General features: G+C 41.5%; 1 protein-coding gene across 5 annotated transcripts in view; it reads right to left on the minus strand.

Moving 5' to 3' along the window:
* The window catches only part of LOC140195238 (bile acid receptor-like), a 129,369-nt gene that overhangs the window by 63,583 nt on the left and 46,566 nt on the right, over positions 1 to 19,220 (minus strand). For 3 of the 5 annotated variants that reach the window (XM_072253250.1, XM_072253255.1, XM_072253254.1), the window contains exons 2-3: positions 4,546 to 4,744; positions 3,630 to 3,770 (exon numbers count right to left, since the gene is read on the minus strand). In XM_072253250.1, coding sequence (XP_072109351.1) covers positions 3,630 to 3,726 — 97 coding nt within the window. In that variant the 5' untranslated portion in view covers positions 3,727 to 3,770; positions 4,546 to 4,744. The remainder of the gene's footprint in view (positions 1 to 3,629; positions 3,771 to 4,545; positions 4,745 to 19,220) is intronic. The other 2 variants (XM_072253252.1, XM_072253251.1) reach the window with 2 other exon arrangements.

The raw sequence follows: 19,220 nt of genomic DNA on the forward strand, positions 1-19,220 counted from the left end.
CAGAATCTCCGGAGGAGAAGGCCCCGAGTCCTTGCCTTTGCTTGTTGCTCTGCAGCCGGGGCGGGGTCGAAGCGCTTGGCAGAGGATGATGCTCGGAGAGGCTGTGTCGGAGGGGCTGGTCGGAGGCTTGAAGTTTTCGGACGGACTTAGAGTCCACTGCGGTCGAGTGCTTCCAATGGTGCTGCATCGGCAAGTTGGCGGCGCTTGGAGGTTCGTGGCGGAGGGAGTTCCTCCCTCCTGCCGCCTGCGTGAGATGATGAGTCTATTGGGACTTTGAGGCTTTTTTTTTTACCATGCCCATGGTCTGCTCTTTATCAAATTATGGTATTGCTTTGCACTGTTATATGGTTTTGTCAGCTTTAGTCATGGTTTGTCCTGTGTTTTCTTGTGATATCATTCTGGAGGAACATTGTATCATTTTTTAATGCATGCATTTCTAAATGACAATAAACGAGGACTGAGTGTCCTCATAATCTAAAAAGGTATAAGCTATACTTTAAACTATATTTGTTACTTGGAATCTGTGCTTGTACAGGTTAACCATTATTAATGTAATCCCGATCTCTTTGTATCATTACTATTATTGTTATGTTCAGTAATTCTGAAACTTAATAAAAAGACTGAAAAAGAAAAAAAGTGAGCTAGTGTCCAAAGATTCAGTGTCCATTTAGTAATCGGATGGCAGAGGTGAAGAAGCTGTTTCTGAATCACTGAGTGTGTGCCTTCAGGCTTCTGTACTTCCTGTCTGATGGTAACAGTGAGAAAAAGGGCATGCCCTGGGTACTGGAGGTCCTTAATAAGGGTCCTTATAGAGCTACAACATTTCCTTGTGGCTCCTGAACTCAAATCACCCAATTAATGAAGATTAACACACCATATCTCTTGTCAACAATCCTATCAACCCTCTATTCCTCCACATTGCTAAGCATTCTGCCAGTAACCCTGTATTCTGCCTTCAAATTTTCCTCTTTCAATTGAATCACTTCACACATTTTTGGCATGAACTCCATCTGCCACTTCTCAACCCAGTTCTACATCCTGTAAATGTTCCATTGTAACCAATGACAACCTTCTACATTGTGTACAACTCCACCAATCTTTGGGTCATCTGCAAACTTACTAACCCACCCTTCCACCTCCTCATCCAAGTCATTTAGAAACTTCACAAAGAGAAGGGGTCCCAGATCAGGTCCCCGTGTAGCACCATTGGTCACCAACCTTCAGGCAGAATACACTTCACGTACAACTACTTTTCTGCCGTCTGAATCAACAAAGCCGAATTTCCCTGGATCTCTTGCCTCCTAACTTTCTGAATGAGCCTATCATGCGGAACTTTATCAAATGCCTTACTAAAATCTTTATGCACCAGATGCACTGCTCTACCTTCATCAATGTGCCTTGTCACATCCTGAAAGAATTCATCAGGATCATGGGGTATGACCTGCCCCTCACAAAGCCATGCTGACTATCCCTAATCAGTCTATGCTTTTTCAAAAATGCTCATAATCCTCTCCAATAACTTGCCTACCACTTGGTGTTCCACGGTCAAAGGCCAGCATTCCCTGTGGATGGATGTCAGGTGAGCAAGTGCCGACAAGGGCGACCATCGATTCCCAATGCCAATGTTCACGGTCAGCCTTGTGGACAAGGGCAGGTGACCTTCCCAGGGATTGGAGTTCCATGTGGGCAGAGGCATTAGAGCTGGTGAATCCCCCAACTTGACAAGGCCCATAGTTGGAAAGGTATGTGAGTCCATTGTTCAAGGCCCAGAATTCAAATCCAGTGATTGGTGGGTCCTAGGGCCGATAACAGAGGTGGAAGCCCAAAGGTCTGGAAGTTGAGGCCCGATGTTTGAGGACTGGGTTGACATGTCTGGAAGTTGGAGGCCCAATATATGTAACTACGATCTGGGTGCAGCGACTCCAGAGGTGACCTGTTTTTGTGTGTGAGTGGGGAGATGGGAGGAATTAAGCAAATGCTAACAGTTGCTAATGAATATTTAGTATTTCTGTATCATTTTGTACTCTCCAGGATTTCAATAAAATACAGCAAAACTCCAATAATCCAGGAGATTTGGCACTTCATCAGATTTTCTGGCCAATTTGATGTTACTCCTATTAATACCCAAATTTACCTTTATTTCACTTTATTATACATTGCACAGTAGTATAATACATTTTCAGTAAATTCTGGAAGCTATCTGGACCTCATCTCCTGCTGGAAACCATTTCCTTAGTATTCTAGAACCCAGCCTCGACACTTGCGTAGAATATCCAGCTAGATCCTCCCACAGCACCAATCCCCTACTCTGGACCCCAGGTCATATAATGAATGATCTAGATGCTACATTATAAGGATATCCGAGATAAATCAGTTATTAAAAAATCAAAGATTTATCCTTCGCATAATGAAATCACTAGTTCTCCTTCAGGTTTTCATGCACAAATTGACAAATTGACAAAATGTGCAGAGGGCTGCTAAATGACTTGCAAAGCACACCTGCACCTTGCTTCTATGATTTTCCATTGCATTATGCATGGTCTATAGTTGGCACATGGCACACATTGATTATTAAAGTGGATCTGCCGGGAATGGGTTCTGGTATTGAGAACGCCGCACAGGTTTAAGTTAAACACTGAATTTTTGTAATGGCTTTCCCTTGCAACTTCCAAAACTTCTACCAACCCGCCAAGCGCAATCCTCACCTTTCTCAATAAAATGTGCAACTAATCACAACCCACCTCTATACTGCAAACCTGATGCTTTAAAAGAAACTCACGATTCTTCTATCCTTGCAACAATTACCTCTCTCCAGCTGCCCTTTTGCCTCTGAAGGACAGAAATGAATTTTAATCCCCTAAATTGATCCATCTTTCCTGGGCTTCCTTGTTTGCATCCCTCAGATTAGGTTTCTGTTCCTATTACAGCACAGAAACAGGCCCTTCAGCCCATCTAGTCAATCTCTGCCTCCTCAGCCTGCCTACAATCTTTGACAATGCTTGAAAATATCCTCCTGGTCCGGTAACTCTTCCACCACCCAAACAGACATTACTGTGCTTCCCTAAATTCCAGTGTTGCCTGTGTAAGAATTACCTGTAACTGCTTCTTTTCCCAGGTCTGCTCGGCATCTGGTGTTTCCCAAAGATGTATTTTCCTACTCTTGCTCCCTACCTCCTGCCCATAGCAATGTCATCCAAGAATACTGTGTGGGTCCTACATGATTACTGATAATACCATCTTCTACTTTGCCATACATTGAAAGTAACATTTTAAGAAATGAGGCAACTAAAATGAGCAGATTTTTTAAAAACTAGATTTTCAAAAATTTACCAGCATCAGTGCTTATGGTTAAAGGTCCTGCATCAGTTACGTTACTTGCCAGCATCAGGCCACTTATTACACATGCCTGTGTTCTTTTGCTTGTTTCAGTTGTTCTTGCACAAAATGGAAGATGATATATTTCCCATCTTCCATTTTGGGGCCTAAAGTGAATATACAGTGCATGAAGAATTCTCTTCTTAGACTTTTGCATAAAGTTTTCAAAAGACCCACTATATAACAGATAAATATACCCTTAACAAACCTATCTGGTCTTTACAAAATTTAAACTGCCAGGAGTTTATACATACCATAGAGCTGCGAGGGTTCTGCAAGACAGTATCCATCTGAAAGAGCTAAGTGGCTGTGCCCAGCCATGTTGGCCTCTGATCCTGTCCAGTGTTTCATTCATGTACTATTTGTTGATCAGATTATAAACAATTGCACAGACACTAGGAAAAGAAAGATGATTGTAGTAAATTAAATAATTCAAAATATTTATGCTACTAATGTGAAAATATAAACATTCATATCTCAGACCAACCTAGCACAGTACAGGCTTGTCTGGAACCTGTTTTCAAATCAAAGTCAATAATTAAGGTTTCATCTTATTCTCTGCAATCTTCAAATAAAATGTTTAATTATAATGAGACATACAGTTGATAAGAACTGTTTCTAGTACACGGTTATATAAACTTCATAATAATTTTCTGCAAATTTAATGAGTATATTTCTCACAAGCCTTACCTTCCATTTTCATTTTATTTCAATGGGTGGATATTTTAGTTGTGCTAATAATCAGTATAAAGTCACTTATTGTTTCATACAACATCGTACTTGCATTATTTTGTTTGTTATGTTCCAACAACCAGGAACTACCTGCATTTGGAAAAGCAAGACCTTTTTAGCTCTGTTGGGCATGGATTTGTGCATAGGAAATTACGTCTTCAGCCATCAGGCTCCTAAACCAATGTGGATAACTTCACTCATCTCAACTCTGAAATGATTCCACAACCTATGGACTCATTTTCAAGGACTCTACAACTCATGTTCTCAGTATTATTTTTTTTTAAATTTGCACATTTTGTCTTCTTTTGAACATTGATTGCTTGTTTGCCTTTGTGTGTAGCTTTTCATTGCTTCTATTGTATTTCCCTACTTTACTGTGAATGCCTGGAAGAAAAGATAGCATATGGCGACATATACATACTTTGATAATAAACTTACTTTGGACTCTGATTTGCTGAATTCTTCCTGCACGTTCTGTGTTTTGCTCAGGGTTTCCAGCATCTGCAGCGTCTCCTGTTCAACATCTCATTACAGCAATCCATGAGACTACATTTAGAGTATTGGGTGCACTTCTATTCACCCAGTTTTGGGAAGGATGTCCTTGGTAACTTGGGAATCTTTCCTGCACTTTCTCCTACTTAAGGATTGAATTCAAATTTGTCACATTTTCAAATTCAAGATTTTGTCACAGTGATAATATCAACATAGTTTCATAATTTCTAATTGTTTCGACCTTCTTACACCCTTTGCCCTTCCAGATTGTTGCCTCCCCTTCTCACAACCTTGCCATCCTGTTCTGTGATAATTCCCTACCGCCTTGTTAGTTCATGACTAGTTCATATCACACCTTTCATTAATTCCTTATCCACCACCCTTTCGGGGTCTCTCAGAGGGACACTGTGCTACGCAGAGGACTGAAACACTTCCAGTGTACAAGGGAGTTGCCTATGTACATACCACAAGAGGCTTCAGTAAAACATTTTGGCAATATCGTGACAGCTATTAAATGTGTTGTGTAGATACTTCTAATGCAGGGAATGCTGCCCATTTTCTGTTTGAACTAGTATCTTTTATGGACATGGTCATTGCCTGGCACTGGTGTGGTGTAAATGTTGCTTACCACTTATCAGTCTCCACCTGAACTTTGTCAAGGTCTTGCTGCATTCAAACTTGGATTGCTTCATTTGCTGACGTGTTGTGAATGGAACTGAGGATTGTGAAAGCATTAGAGAACACCTCTATTTCTGCCTTTATAACGAAAGGAACATCCTTCAGAATCAGGTTTAATATCACTGGCATATGTTGTGAAATTTGTTGTTTTGAAGGAACAGTAATTTGCAATTCAGAATAAAGTGAGTTTACTGTCCATTCAGAAATCTGATGACAGAGAGTAAGAAGCTGTTCTTGAAATGTTGGGTGTGTGTCTTCAGGCTCCTGTACCTCCTCATTGATGGCAGCAATGAGAAGATGGCTTGTCCTGGGTGATGGGGGTCCTTAATGATGAATGGCACCTTTTTGAGGTATCACCTTTTGAAGGTATCCTGGATGCTAGGGAGGCTAGTGCCCATGATGGAGCTGGCTGAGTTTATAACTTTCTACAGTTTTTTCCAATCCTGTGCAGTCACTCCTCTTTACTAAATGGTGATGCTGGTGTCTTTGGTGACACCAATTTTCCTCAAACTCCTCATGAAATATAGCCGCAGTCATGCCTTCTTTGTAATTGCATCAATATGTTGGGCCCTGGATAGATCTTCAGAGATCTTGACACCCAGGAACTTGAAACTGCTCACCCTTTCCACTTCTGATCCCTTGATGAGGACTGATGTGTGTTCCCTCAACTTCCCTTTTCTGAAGTCTACGACCAGTTCCTTGGTCTTGCTGATGTTGAGTGCAAGGTTGCTGCTGTGACACCACTCAACCAGCTGAACAATCTCACTCCTGCACACCTCCTTGTCTCCATCGGAACTTATGCCAACAATAGTTGTATCATTGGCAAATTTATAGATAGCGTTTGAGTTGCCTATTCTCTCTACACCACAAAATCATGGGTATAGAAAGAGTAGAACAGTAGGCTAGGTATGCATCCTTGAGGTGCACCAGTGTTGATTGTCAGCAAGGAGGAGATGTTATTTCCAATCTGCACCAGCTATGGTCTCCCAGTGAGTAAGTCAAGGATCCAGTTGCAGAGGGAGGTACAGTGGTCCAGGTTTGGGAGCTTTTAGATTAAAGCTGAGGGTATGATTGTGTTGATAGCTGAGCTGTAGTCAATAAACAGCAACTAGTAGGTATACTATTGTCCAGGTGATTCAAGGCCTCTGAGCTTCTGTGGAGAGCCAGTGAGATTGCATCTACTGAAGACCAATTGTGGCGACAGGCAAATTGCAGTGGATGCAGATCCTTGCTTAGGCAATTGATTCTAGCCATGACCGACCTCTAAGAGCACTCATTACAGTAGATTTGAGTGCCACTGGGTGATAGTCATTGAAACAGCTCACCGTGCTCTTCTTGGGCACTGGTACGACTGATGATTTTGAAGCAGGTAGGAACCTCTGACTGAAGCAGTGAGAGATTGAAGATGTCCTTGAACACTCCTGCCAGTTAGTTGGCACAGGTTTTCAGAGCCTTACCAGGTACACTATCAGGGCTTGATGCCTTGTAAATGATCACCCTCTTGAAAGATGTTCTGATGTCAGCCTCCGAGACAGGGATCACAGGATCATCAGATACTTCAGGGATTCAAACAGATGTACTTGTACTCTCCCTTTCAAAGTGGGCACAAAAGACATTGAGCTCATCTGGGAGTAAAGCATCACAGCCATTCATGATATTAGATTTTGTTTTTTAGGAAGTAATGGCCTGCAAACCTTGCCAAAGCTGATGTGTATCTGATTCTGTCTCTAACCTCAATAGGAATTCTTTCTTCAGGCTTAAAGTAGCCATTATTGGGCCGTAACTGGACATCCTGTACAGCTCTGCTCTTGAATGCCACAGATCCAGCCCTCAACAGGCCATGGATCATCATGAAACAGCTGCTACTTTTTGTGATATGGACACTGCCCTGAGTAACACCAGTAGTAACATCCTAAGGCTGTGATGATTGGTGTTCAAGAACTATAATCCTCTTTTGTGTGAATATGACTACAACTTTGGAGGAATTTTTCTACTTGGTCCTATTGATATTCAGTTTTACCCAGGATGCTCATTATTATTGCCACATCAAGGGTAATCACTCTAGTCACAATCTGGAATTCAATTTAGAACAAGAGAAGATCTAGAATGGAATGATCGGTTGGGGGAAGGGGGTGGCAGGAACCCAAGTTTATTATCAGCAGGATAATAATGAGTATATGTTGCTTGACAGCTGGTCAGCTAGTCCCCTTGATCATTTTGCCTTATCTGCTAATTATACATGTTAACTAAACCAGAATAATAATCAATTATATCTTACCCTAAACCTCACACTCACTGGTGCAGAACTTCCAATCATGAATATGCATGTATAACCAGCCTGCTCCAGAATTGGATCAGTGAGTGAAAGCAAAGTCTGCTCTAATTAATCCCTAAGGTTTTCAACGCTGAATGTTCAATTTGGTTTCTGCTTTCTTTCTTCAATAAATTATTTTGTATTGTGCAATCTCACAGGAATAAACCTTCTACAGTCCCAAGCATTCAAAGTTCCCAATGTTTCTTCTCAAATTTTTAAACTTTGTGCTCCTGATGGCATGTCTGAGAATGGAACAAAATTCTTAAACAAATAATTGTGATGTTACATCAAATATTTCCACTTTCCACTTAGATTAGGAGAGATAAGTACAAGAGGACATGGCTTTAGGGTGAAAGGGGAAAGGTTTAGGGGAACATTAGGGAGAACTTCTTCACTCAGAGAGTGGTGGGAGTGTGGAACGAGCTACCATCTGACGTGGTAAATGCGGGCGCACCCTTAAGTTTTAAGAATAAATTGGATAGGTACATGGACGAGAGAGGTCTGGAGGGTTATGGACTGGATGCAGGTCAATGGGACTAGCGGAATAATGTTTCGGCACAGACTAGAAGGGCCAAATGTTCTGTCTCCTGTGCTGTGGTGTTCTATGGTTCTATTGCACGGGTTTCATGCTAAATAATACCCATCCATGAATGCAAGAGATTCTGCAGATGCTGGAAATCTTGCTGGAGGAACTCACAAACATGCTGGAGGAACTCAGCAAGTCAGGCAGCATTTATGGAGAGGAATAAACAGTTGACATTTTGGTCACTGGCCTTTCATCGGGACTGGAATGTACTGATTCTATCTCCTTCCCTTACAGTCCTAATGAAGGGTCTTGTCCAAAAAACTACAGCACAATACAGGCCCTTTCGCCCACAATGCTGTGCCGAACATGTACTTACTTTAGAAACTACCTAGGGCTACCCATAGCCCTCTATTTTTCTAAGCTCCATGTACCTATCCAGGAGTCTCTTAAAAGACCCTATAGTATCTGCCTCTGCATCCATCGCCGGGAGCCCATTCCACGCACTCACCACTCACTGAGTAAAAATCTTACCCCTGACATCTCCTCTGTACCTTCTTCCAAGCACCTTAGAACTGTGCCCTCTCATGATAGCCATTTCAGCCCTGGGGAAAAGCCTCTGACTATCCACACGATCAATGCCTCTCATCATCTTATACACCTCTATCAGGTCACCTCTCATCCTCCGTCGCTCCAAAGAGAAAAGGCCAAGTTCACTCAACCTATTCTCATAAGGCATGCTCCCCAATCCAGGCAACATCCTTGTAAACCTTCTATGTATCCTTTCTATAGTTTCCACATCCTTTCTGTAGTGAGGTGACCAGAACCGAGCACAACACTTCAAGTAGAGTCTGACCAGGGTCCGATATATGTAGCTGTGACATTACCTCTCTGCTTCTAAACTCAATCCCACAGTTGATGAAGACCAATGCACCGTACGCCTTCTTAACCACAGAGTCAACCTGCGCAGCAGCTTTGAGTGTCTTATGGACTCAGACCCCAAGATCCCTCTGATCCTCCACACTGCCAAAAGTCTTACCATTAATACTATATTCTGCCATCATATTTGACCTACCAAAATTAACTACCTCACACTTATTTCTTATATTCATCACCTTCCTGTTCTTTCTGAATAACATTGGCAATTTTCTCACAATTCATACCAGAGTGAAAATATGGCATAGTTTCTGCCCAACTGGTACACAAATAAGATTGGAAATAAGTGCTATTACAGCAAGCGTTCTGAATTCAGTACTATTTTAATCTTCATAACTGAAATAGCAATGCATGGTATTAAAATCTGGTGACCTGACCTGTACAAGAAGTCGAGTAATAGCCCTTGTAAAGCTATGAGGGTTGCCAAAGACAGTACCTGTCCAAAATTGTGTCCCAGACCAGCTGCAATGAGCGGGCAAGTCCCACTTGTCTGCGTTGGTTAATATCCCTCTATGATTCTTATCCGTGTACTTTCTTAAATGTCTTTATAAATTATTATTATACCTGATTCAATCACTTCCTCTAGTGGCTCGTTCCATATACTCACCACCCTCTGTATGAAAATCCTGCCATTATCACAGCTTTTATAATCTCTCCTCTTTATTGTGCTGCCACTCAGACACCTCACCTACTGTCCCATCAATGTCAATCACAGGTAGACTGCGGTGAAGGAGGTTTGCCTCGTCAGTTTTGGCACTAAATACAAGAGCAAGGACATCATCTTACAGATGTACAGTATATTGGTTAGGCCACACTCAGCGTATGGTGAGCAGTTCTGGCCCCATGCTATAGGAAGAATGTGATTAACCAGGAGAGGATGCAGAAAAAAAAGCTCACAAGGATATTGCGAGACGCAGAGGGCTTGAGAAATGAAGAAGTGGATAGGATCAGACTGTTTTCTCTGAAGTAACGGAGATGAGATGGTGACATTATAAGAGGTTTAAAAGCCATGAGGTTCATAGATAGTCACAGTTGTTTTCTTAGGGTAGAAGAGTCCAAAACAAGAGGCACACATATAAGGTGGGTCGGGGAGGGGGGAGGGGAAGAATGGCATAACAAGTACAAGAAATAAACTGTTAATATGCTGTTGATGAAGTTGATTGAGGTGTAATTTCAAGCAAGCCAGAAGAAAAACAGTTTTCCTGTCTTGAAATGGTGTCATAACTAGGGTCACATTTTAGTATTTCTACTAAAACTTGATAACACAACCAACAAACATCCTCCGGGGATTTCATCAGAATAGGTTGCAAGATGTGAACCTTATAATCTTCATGCTAATGGCTTACTGAACTGGGTAATGTTCAATCCAATCCACTCGTGCTATGTCCATGTTTACCAGCTATAGTAGATTTGGGAAGTGCTGTTTTGGACACCTCTGTTCCTGGCCTTCTGTAGAATGGAGCAGGGCACAAATGATAGTGAGGTCTTAACGTGTATAAGGCTCAACACTAGCCTAATGGCCATTGACATCTCACCACTATCAAAAGCATCTTTTGCTATCTTAAGTATCTCTTGTCTTTAAAAAAAACAAAACAACAAATTTAGGGTTAAAGACAAATTGCATAATTGCATAATTTGTAATTAACAATTAAGTAATTATAGTGAAATTTTTAAAAGTCTCACAGACATGAGTTTTCTTGGATGTTGTGGTTTCTTCCGGTAGGTTAGTTGGTCACATGTATAATTGGGAGGTGTGGGCTTGTTGGGCTGGAATTGTCTGTTACCATGCTGTATCTCTAAATAGACCTCTGAGTCAAGGCTAGTACAGTACTCCCTATTAAGGGAATAGATTCACTACTTATACCACCAAGCATAGCTAACGTGGAGCTGGCCTTTCCACACAGGGCATTCTAGAGTCACATTTGCTATGATTCAGTACTAGAGTGGAAGATCAGGTATGACCTGCAATGTGCCTCTGTACTGCAGTGCACAGACATGGAAGTTCCATATGCATTTAAAGCAGAGGGAGGATCAGTTGTGGCCTCCCATGGAACCATTACCTACAGCAAAGCCTGAACTGATTTAATATATTAAGGGCTAAATATACCCAAATGTGGATGTTTTGTGGAAAATCATCCCAGTTTTAGATCCAATCTGATACGATTTTAGAGTTAAATTGTGCATGCTATTTACAGAAGTCTTAGGATTTAGAAATCATTGAAATCCTCACTGTCAATATGGATTGAGGGATTGGCTCTGTAGCAACATACTTATAAAGTCACTTACAGGAAATAGGGAAGAATTTAGTGAAAGTCATTGCAAAATGCTTCATATTCTTAATTTTAAGAATTAAATGTCTGAGCCTTGATTTTTGATCTTCAGCAAATTGAAAGAATGAATCAAACTGCTCTAAAGCAACCATGGAGTGGCTTTGAATAGGGAGGATTGGTGTCCCTGAGTGGCCCAGTCAGAGTCCTGGCCTTGACCCGATCGAACATCTCTGGTGGGACCTCGGGATTGCTGTCCGCGGCCAGTCCCTAACTGATCTGGCTCACTTGAGCAATTTTGCAGGGAGAGGTGGGCAAATCTTGCTCCACCACATCATGCAAAGCTAATAATGACTTACCCAAAAAGATTCCGAGATTAAGGGAGCTAGGGCTTTACTCTTTGGAGAGGAGGAGGATGAGAGGAGACATGATAGAGTTATACAAGATATTAAGAGGAATAGATAGATTGGGCAGCCAGCGCCTCTTCCCCAGGTCACCACTGCTCAGTACAAGGTGACACGGCTTTAAGGTAAGGGGGGGAAGTTCAAGGGGGATATTAGAGGAAGGTTTTTTACTTAGAGAGTGGTTGGTGTGTGGAGTGCACTGCCTGAGTCAGTGGTGGAGGCAGATACACTAGTGAAATTTAAGAGACTACTAGACAGGTATATAGAGGAATTTAAGGTGGGGGTGTTATATGGGAGGTAGAGTTTAAGGGTCGGCACAATATTGTGGACCGAAGGGCCTGTACTGTACTGTACTATTCTATGTTCTAAAGCTATTTCATGTTCTTTTTTTCTTTTGATAATATATAGAGCCTATTGCCAGAAATTTGAAATTTGAAGACTCTGTAATGTATCAGTAAAGAACAACAAGTCCTGCCAAATAACATCTTCATTGTGAAATCCAGTGAAAGAAAGATAAAGTGCATATTTTCTCATGAAAGCTTTACAGTAATTCCTTTCACTGAACAAGCAACTTGAAGTTGATACAGAGGTAAGAGTCAACTTCATATTAAACAGGCACATTAATGGTCAAATTTGTTGTGACATTATTGTGTGATTAATTGACACCTGACCAACCTCCAACTCATTTTGATCAAAACTTTGAGCAAAACCAGTCGGATAGGACACCTATGAATTAGCATAAGCTTGTGGAGTACCTGTACTTTATAGGTAACCACGCAGAATTACTCAGTTTTGTCTATTTTATTCAGGTAATAAATACGACAAATCAGAGAATGTGTCTTTGGGATACAACTCCCCTCTTAAGAGTTTTCAAGGTAACATTAGCAGCACGACATTATCAATGTTGCTTTTTTTTGTCCTTAATAAAAAGATTTCAAATGGTCAAATCCTCTCTACTGTAGCATATTAGATTTTGTAAAACGTTGAATGAATCTCTGTCAGGTCAAAGACAACTTAACACTTTCTGATCTTAAAGCATGTGAGGTCTGTAGAGTAAGCACTGAGAATGTCTGGCAAGTGGCATGATTGCTGGATTCAGGTTTATTGTTTATATGTAAACATTAATATACTTTGTAAACCCAAAGAATGTTGTATGTGAATGAGGTAACAAGGAGTGGTCATTAGAATGACTAATTGATCTGTTAATGGACAGATGATATGTGTTTGAATGAAAAAAAACATTTTGTGTTAATGGCATGAGAACAAAAGATCAACGAGTTTGTTTGTCTTGTGGTTACTTTGTGCTTGTGAAATATATTGAGCTGCTGTTTGGGCTTTGATTAGATTAGATTATGAGAACACTCAGACCTCATTTATTGTCATTTAGAAATGCATGCATGCATTAAGAAATGTTACAATGTTCCTCCAGAATGACATCACAGAAAAACAGGACAAACCAAAGACTAATACTGACAGAACCACATAATTATAACATATAGTTATAGCAGTGCAAAGCAATACCATAATTTGATAAAGAACAGAACGTGGGCACAGTAAAAAAAAATCTCAAAGTCCCGAGTCGATCGACTCCCGAGTCCCCGATAGCAGGCGGCAAAGGGAGAAACTCCCTGCCATAAACCTCCTGGCACCGACAACTGCCGATGCATTGGAAGCACCCAACAACACCCAACACTGAGTCCGTCCGTCCGAAAACTTCGAGCCTCTGACCAGCCCCTCCGATACAGCCTCACGAGCGCCATCCTCTGCCAAGCGCCATCGACATCATCCCGGCCACTGAAACAAGCAAAGCCGAGGATTCAGGGCCCTATCCTCCGGAGATTCCGGACTACACAGTAACAGCGGCAGCGAAGTGGGCATTTCAGAAGTTTCTCCAGATGTTCCTCCGTACTCTCACGCCTGTCTCCATCAAATCAGAATTGTGCATGGTCCCCTACTTGACAAGTAACAGACATCACCACCGAAATGGCGCCGCCATCTTGTCCTCCTCAATATTCTTTGGAATTTCATCAAAAACCAGGATCGCACTCAGTATCTGATGCACAGGGGTGGTTTCACGAGTCAGAATTAATCGGAGTTCCCTTCGACGGCAACCAAGTGGTGAAGGAATCATGGGCCCAGATATCTTTGTGATTTGCTGTGTAATATTTTGTGTTGTTTATTTGTGCAGTCTAGTTTAATGTGAATAAATTATGCTTAAGTTACTTTCTTGTGCTTGTAAGCTTATTACCACATGTCTTGGATACTCAAATAATCAGGTCTGATTAACTCAGCCCACTACATTGACCGATATGTTTTTCTAATTCCAGTTTTTCATACAATTTACATTTATTGCACAATTTTGAGAACCTCTTCTTATAAAGGTCTTAATTCCAAAATTCTGGTAGTGAATTTGTATTTTGAAAGCCATTTTGATGTTAACCCATTCTTGTAGAAATTATTTTAGATTTTATGATGATAATAATTAACGAGCAATTAAGTACCGTGGTCAAGAGTTGTAGAGCCCTTAAAAGTAAGTCCATAGGTTGTGAAATCAGTTCAGTGTTGGGGTGATTGAAGTTATCCTCCCTGGTTCGAGAGCTTGATGGTTAAGGGATAATAACTGTTCCCTAACCTGGTGCTTAGCCTCGCAGTCATAATTATAAAGCGGATAGAACAAGGGACTGAGCACACAGCCCTGTGGTACACCTGTGCTGATGGTGATCATGGAGGAGACTGTTGCCAAGCCAAACTGACTAGGGTTTGCAAGTGAGGAAATCAAGGATCCAGTTGCACAAGGAGGCATTCAGGCTGAGATCTCAGAACTTATTGATTAGCTCTGAGGAGATGATAGTATTAAATGCAGGGCTGTAGTCAATGAAGAGCATCCTGATTCATTCATCTTCACTGTCCAGAGGTTCCAGAGCTGAGTTGTCTGATGTTGACGGTCGATAAGTTTAAAGTTTAAAAGTTCAAGGTAGATCTATTATGAATGTACATAAATGTCACCATATACAACCCTGAGATTTTCTTACAGGCATTCACAGTAAATACAAAAAAACATAATCGAATGAATGAAAGGCTGTGCACAACAAGATGGACAAACAACCCATATGCAAAAGACAACAATCTGTGCAAATACTAAAGAAAAAAATAATAGTAATAATAATAAATAAGAAATAAACATCAAGAACATGAGATAAAGTGTCCTTGAAAGTGAGTCCATTGGTTGTGGGAACATTTCGGTGATGGGCATGTAAAGTTGAGTGAAGTTATCCCCATTAGTTGAAGAGCCTGATGACTGAGAGGCAATAACTGTTCCTGAACCTGGTGGTGTGAGTCCTCAGGCTCCTGAACCTCCTACCTAGTGGCAACAGCAAGAAGAGAGCATGGCCTAGATTGCGTAGGTCTGTGATAATTTCCTCCAACAGCACTCCATGTGGATGTGCTCAATGGTGGGAAGAGATTTACCTGCGATGGACTGAGCTGTATCCACTACTTTTTGTATGCTTTTCCTTTCAAGGGCATTGGTGTTTCCATGCCAGGCCATGATGCAACCAGTGAATATGCTCTGCGTCTCACATCTATAAACGTTTGTCAGAGCTTTAGGTGACTTGCTGAATCTATTCAAACTTCTAATTCAGTAGAGGCACTGGCGTGCGTTCTTTGTAATGGCACTTACATGCTGTGCCCAAGACAAATCCTGTGAGATGAAAATACCGAGAAATTTAAAGTTGCTGACCCTCACCACCTCTGATCCCCTGATGAGGACTGGCTCATGGACTTCCGGTTTCCTCCTCCTATAGTCAATAACCAGCTCCTTGGTTTTGCTGACATTGACTGAGATGCTGTGGCTGTGGCACCACTCAGCCAGATTTTCAGTCTCCCTCTTACATGATGATTCGTCACCATCTTTGATTCAGCCGACAGCAGTGGTGTCGTCAGTAAGCTTAACACGACATTGGAGCTCCAGCTTGCAGTGGATTCAAGTCGCTCCTCAGGCAGAAGCTGATATGCTTCATCACCAACCTCTCAAAGCACTTCATCACAGTGGATAGTCATTGTGACAGGTTACCACATTCTACTTGGGCATCAGTATAATTGAAGCAAGCTTGCTGAAGCAGATGGGTACCTCAGACTGCTGAAGTGAAAGGCTAAAGGTATCAGCGAACACACCAGCCAGTTGACTAGCACAGGCTTTCAGCACTTGGCCAGGTACTCCGTGGGCCAGGTGCTTTCAGTGGATTCACCCTCCAGAAGGATGTTCCCACGTTGGCCTCAGAGACTAAAAGCACAGCATCATGGGGGCTGTGGGAGTTTGTGAAGCTGCCACCATGTTTTGTTGGTCAAAGCGAGTATAAAAGGCATTGAGCTCATCTGAGAGTCAAACCTTGTTGTCACGTATGTCACTTGGTTTCACTTTGCAGGAGGAGATAGCATTCAAGCTCTACCACAACTGTCGAGGACCTTTCAGTGATTCAAGTTTGGTCCAGAATTGCTACTTTAACTGTGAGATAGCTTTCTGGAGGTCGTACCTGGACTTCTTGTATTTTACTTGGCTGCCAGACCTGAACACCACCGCCTAGCACTGTGGGTATATCCACACCTCAGGGACTGCAGCAGTTCAAGAAGGCAGCTCACTGTTACCTTCTCAAAGGCAACTAGGGATGGGCAAAGAAATGCCATCTCAGCCTATGAAGCCTATATCTCCTGAATGAATAAAACGAAACATCCAGGCATGGAATGACGTATAACAAATAATATTCTTGGCACAAAAGTGCCACATCATCTCTAACGAGAGAATCCAACTTCCTACCTATCTTTGATATTCAATGTTATTACCATCACTGAATCCCCCACCATCAAAACTCTGGATGGTTCATTACAAACACTGTGCTAATTACAAGAGTTTAGAGGCTGAGTTTCCTGTAACAAGCGACTCACCTCCTGATGCACCAAAGCCTTTCCACCATCTACAAAACACAAGTCAGGACTGTGATGGAATATTACCAATTTGCCTGGATGAATGCAACCCCAACATCTCTCAGGACAAAGTGGGCCATTTGATTCATACGCATTCTCTCCAAAATCAGCATGCATTTTACCTCAGTTATATCCCCAGGCATTCAAACAGCTCCTCCTAAAGCCACAACCTCCCCAGTCAAGAAAACAAAGATCAACCAGTACATGAGACTACCACCATCTGCAGGTTCCCTTCAGAGTCCTACAACCCCTGGGCGACGAGAAACATCATCTCCATTTTATCATTGCTGGGTTTAAATCTTGAAACTTCCTATCCATCAGAAGTCTAGGATTACCTTCTTCAGAAGAACTACAGCAATTCAAGAAGGTGGCTCACTACTGTAACAGTAAATTTCAGATGGTCAATAGATCCTCCTTTGGCAATAATACCAAGTTGTAGAAAGTTAATAAATAGAAGGAACTTTGCATTCATATAACACACATAAAATGCTGGTGGAACGCAGCAGGCCAGGCGACATCTGTAGGAAGAAGTGCAGTCAACGTTTTGGGCTGAGACGTCAACTGTACTTCTTCCTATAGATGCTGCCCAGCCTGCTGCATTCCACCAGCATTTTGTGTGTGTTGCTTGAATTTCCAGCATCTGCAGATTTTCTCATGTTTGCATTCATATACTTGCTTTCATTAACTCAAACCAGAACCAAAATACTTTCGGTACTGAAATATTCTTGAAGTGTGAGCATTCCTGTCATGTCCAAAATGGAAACTGAGTGGAGGAGATTCTCCACTTTAAACATTTATAACATCCCTGTGTTGGATATAGGGATTTTTTTAAAGTTTGACTTACAAGTAGGTTAAATCTTCCATACCTGGACCTACCAAAGGGCTCTTTTGCCAGTGAATTACTTTTGATATATATTCACTTCCAGCGTATGGAATACTACAGGCAATTATTCATCTGTGTTCTATACTCTATGATAGCCAGAGACAACAGTAGTTCTCATAAACAGCATTATAAATAGTGTGCGAGACACCTAGATAGTCAACTTTTCTCTTTAAAATAGTACCTTTTGCTCCTTTCCCACCAACTTCTAGAACAGTTAAAATTCAAATGACTGCACTGCTGGTTTAAAATGTTGCACTGAAATACCAGGCTAATTTTTCTACTTATTAATGGAAAAAGACAAACTCACAACATTACGATTCAAAGGGAAGAATATCACCAATTGAGCTACAGTTTATTTCAGTGAAACTGGTATCTCATCTTTTTCATACAATATATTTTATGACATCAACATATCACCTGCAACACAAGGGATCCCAACACACTCAACCACTGTATACTACGATTAGGAATGCGTACTGTTCAATCCCTAGACTGTATTTTGGGAAAGACGATCATCTGGCTGGCCTCCTCCTACTTGCATACAGGCAGAGGCCAAAGAGCAAGACTCCAGAAGTAAGGACAACAAAGCGGTCCACTGAAGCAGAAGAGCGGCTATAAGATTGCTTTGAATTTGTGGATTGGGCCATGTTCAATGATTCATCAGAGGATCTGAACAAATACACCATGGTTGTCATGGACTTTATAAAGACAGTCAAGTCATTGACGAGTGTGTTCCCATAAAATCATTCAGACTCTACCCCAACCAGAAGTGCTAGATGAACCAAGAAATCTGCAATCTGCTGAGAGCCAGATCTTGCTACATGTTGGATCAACTACTTCATATGCTGAAGAATTGCAAGTACAATTAAATTTTTGGCCTTCTGATAGAAGGAAGGTTATTGATGAAGCAACTGCATTTGTTGAGCCTAGGACAGTGTCATAAGGGATTCCAGCTGTGTTATCCTAGTGTTAGCCACCAACAAGCAGAACCTATGACTCTGCTGGAGTGTTTTCCCCTTTCCTTTTGATACTCATTAACTTCAGTCTTCCTATGTTTCTTCAATGCCACATTCAGTCAAGCATTACCTTGATGTCAAGAGTACTCATTCTCCCTTTGCCTCTGAAATTTAGTTCTTTGATTCATATTTCTAGCACAGGTATGAAGAGGCTGAAGTCAAGTTGTACTGATAAATCCAGACCTTGACGGTCAGGTTACAGGTGAATGATTAAAGCTTGATGGTATAATCGATGATACCTTCCATCACTTGCTAATCATTGTGAATAGTCTGGATGATAACTACTTGGATTGGATTTTTACTGTTTTTTAAGATATTCCTGAGTAACTTTCCACATGGTTAGTTAGTTGCCAGAACTGTAAGTGTACTAGAACAGCTTAGCTAGAGGTCAGCTAGTTCGGGAGGACTGTTCTTCAGTACTGCAGCTAGGACGTTGTAGGATCCTTTGGCCTTTTCATCATCATTACTTACAAGAATTCCTTAATATTACATTGGGTGAATCACATTTGCTGAAGATTGGTTTCTGTAATGTTGGGGATCTAAGCAGGAATTGGTGGTAGATCATCCATTTGCCTCTTCCGGCTGAACATGATTGCGAAAGCATCAACTTTCAGGTTTTA

Source organism: Mobula birostris, chromosome 3 (assembly GCF_030028105.1).
Source record: "Mobula birostris isolate sMobBir1 chromosome 3, sMobBir1.hap1, whole genome shotgun sequence".
In the NCBI taxonomy this organism is placed as follows: domain Eukaryota; kingdom Metazoa; phylum Chordata; class Chondrichthyes; order Myliobatiformes; family Myliobatidae; genus Mobula; species Mobula birostris.